General features: G+C 62.6%; 1 protein-coding gene across 1 annotated transcript in view; it reads right to left on the bottom strand.

Moving 5' to 3' along the window:
- LIG1 (ligase I, DNA, ATP-dependent) overlaps positions 1 to 1,458 on the bottom strand; it is a 36,811-nt gene that overhangs the window by 4,243 nt on the left and 31,110 nt on the right. Inside the window, exon 24 of the mRNA XM_014550418.1 lies at positions 3 to 143. Within this exon, the coding sequence (XP_014405904.1) occupies positions 3 to 143 (141 nt within the window). The remainder of the gene's footprint in view (positions 1 to 2; positions 144 to 1,458) is intronic.

Consider the following 1,458-nt stretch of genomic DNA (forward strand, 5'->3'; position numbering starts at 1 on the left):
GCCTGCAGCTCCTCGCTCTCCTGGTCGTAGGCGGCCAGCAGGAAGCCCCCGTAGCGGCCGGCCCGCTTCCCCCGGCCCAGGTAGGCGCCGATCACCACGAGATCCAGGGTGTCCCCCACGCCGTCCAGGTAGTCCTTCTTCAGCTGGGAGGAGGGAGGGCAGGCGGTGAGGGGGAATCACAGAGTGGTGGGTTGGGAGAGACTGGAGAGGAGTTTCCGTAAAGACCGAGCGTGGCCGCTGAGAATGGACACGGAACGGGCATCTAGGCTGAAAGAGGCTGGGAAAGAGGCAATGCCATGGGAGGAGCAGGTGCGACGGGGAGGTGGGGGGGGACAGGCCGGACGGGGAGACCTGGGGTCATGCTGGATCCCCTTTCCCTCAGACAGAGACAGATTCCACTCACTCCTTCACACAGAGAACACTTATCCATTCGTTCCGGAAACACTAGTTAGTGCCAACTGTGAGCCGGGCAGGAGCTCGGCCTTGGGGATGCATAGGGGCTGTGTCCTGAGACAGGAAAGGTTCCTGCCCTCAGAGCGGCTTACAGTCTGTGGGGGCAGACAGACCACAGACGACTCATAAAGGTGCAGGCCTGGCCAGCTCAACTCCAAGCCCTCCCCTGCTCCGGTCCTCCTGCCCCTCATGTCCCTCTCCATCCAGCCTCCGTCATTCCTACCCAACCACAGCCTCCCGCCTGTGCTCCTGCTTCTGCCCAGCACCCCACCCGTCACCACCCACGGACCAGCCAGAGCACCTGTGCAAAACGACAAGCAGGTCACGTGCCTTCTGCTCAGAACCTCTGCTGGCCTCCGAAACCCAGAGGAAGCCCCAGTGTTATTTACCATGGCCCCCATGCGCTGTGCGATCGGGGCCTGCTCTCCACCCCGACCCCACAGCCACTGCCTCGCTGCCTTACACACCGAGCTCCTTCCGACCTCAGGGCCTTTGCACTTGCCGCGCACCCTGCCTGGATGGCTGCTCTGATCCTCACGCGGCCGACCTTTCCTGTCGTCTGTGTCTTGACCCAAATGCGGCCTCTGGAGAGGCTTTTCCAATTGCCCTCGCTGCCCCTGAGCCGACTTCTTTCTTCTCTCAGATGCCCGTTCCATGTCCTTTCTCAGCGGACATCACTACCGGACCCTGCCTCCCTGTGCCCTGCTGACCGCCTCGCCCGACGTGGAGGGTCTGACATGGAAGGCAGGTTCAGGGAGAAGGGAAACCTCATCGGGCTTTCCCACTGCGGCCTCGGGGCACTTAGCGTGCGATTTCATTAACAAGGACTTGCAGTGGGGAGCCCTGAGGCTGCAGTGCGAGGCAGAGGGTTCAGGAAAAGGCTCCTGAGCTCAGACAGTGTGAAGTGCAGGACTTGAAGTCAACGTCCCGGTCGGGAAAGATCTCCGGATCCAGGGCTCAGCGGGAAGGCTGGGGGGTGGGGGATGGGGTCCAGGGCTCAGCGGG

The sequence above is a fragment of the Myotis brandtii genome, unplaced genomic scaffold, assembly GCF_000412655.1.
Source record: "Myotis brandtii unplaced genomic scaffold, ASM41265v1 scaffold601, whole genome shotgun sequence".
Lineage (NCBI taxonomy): Eukaryota > Metazoa > Chordata > Mammalia > Chiroptera > Vespertilionidae > Myotis > Myotis brandtii.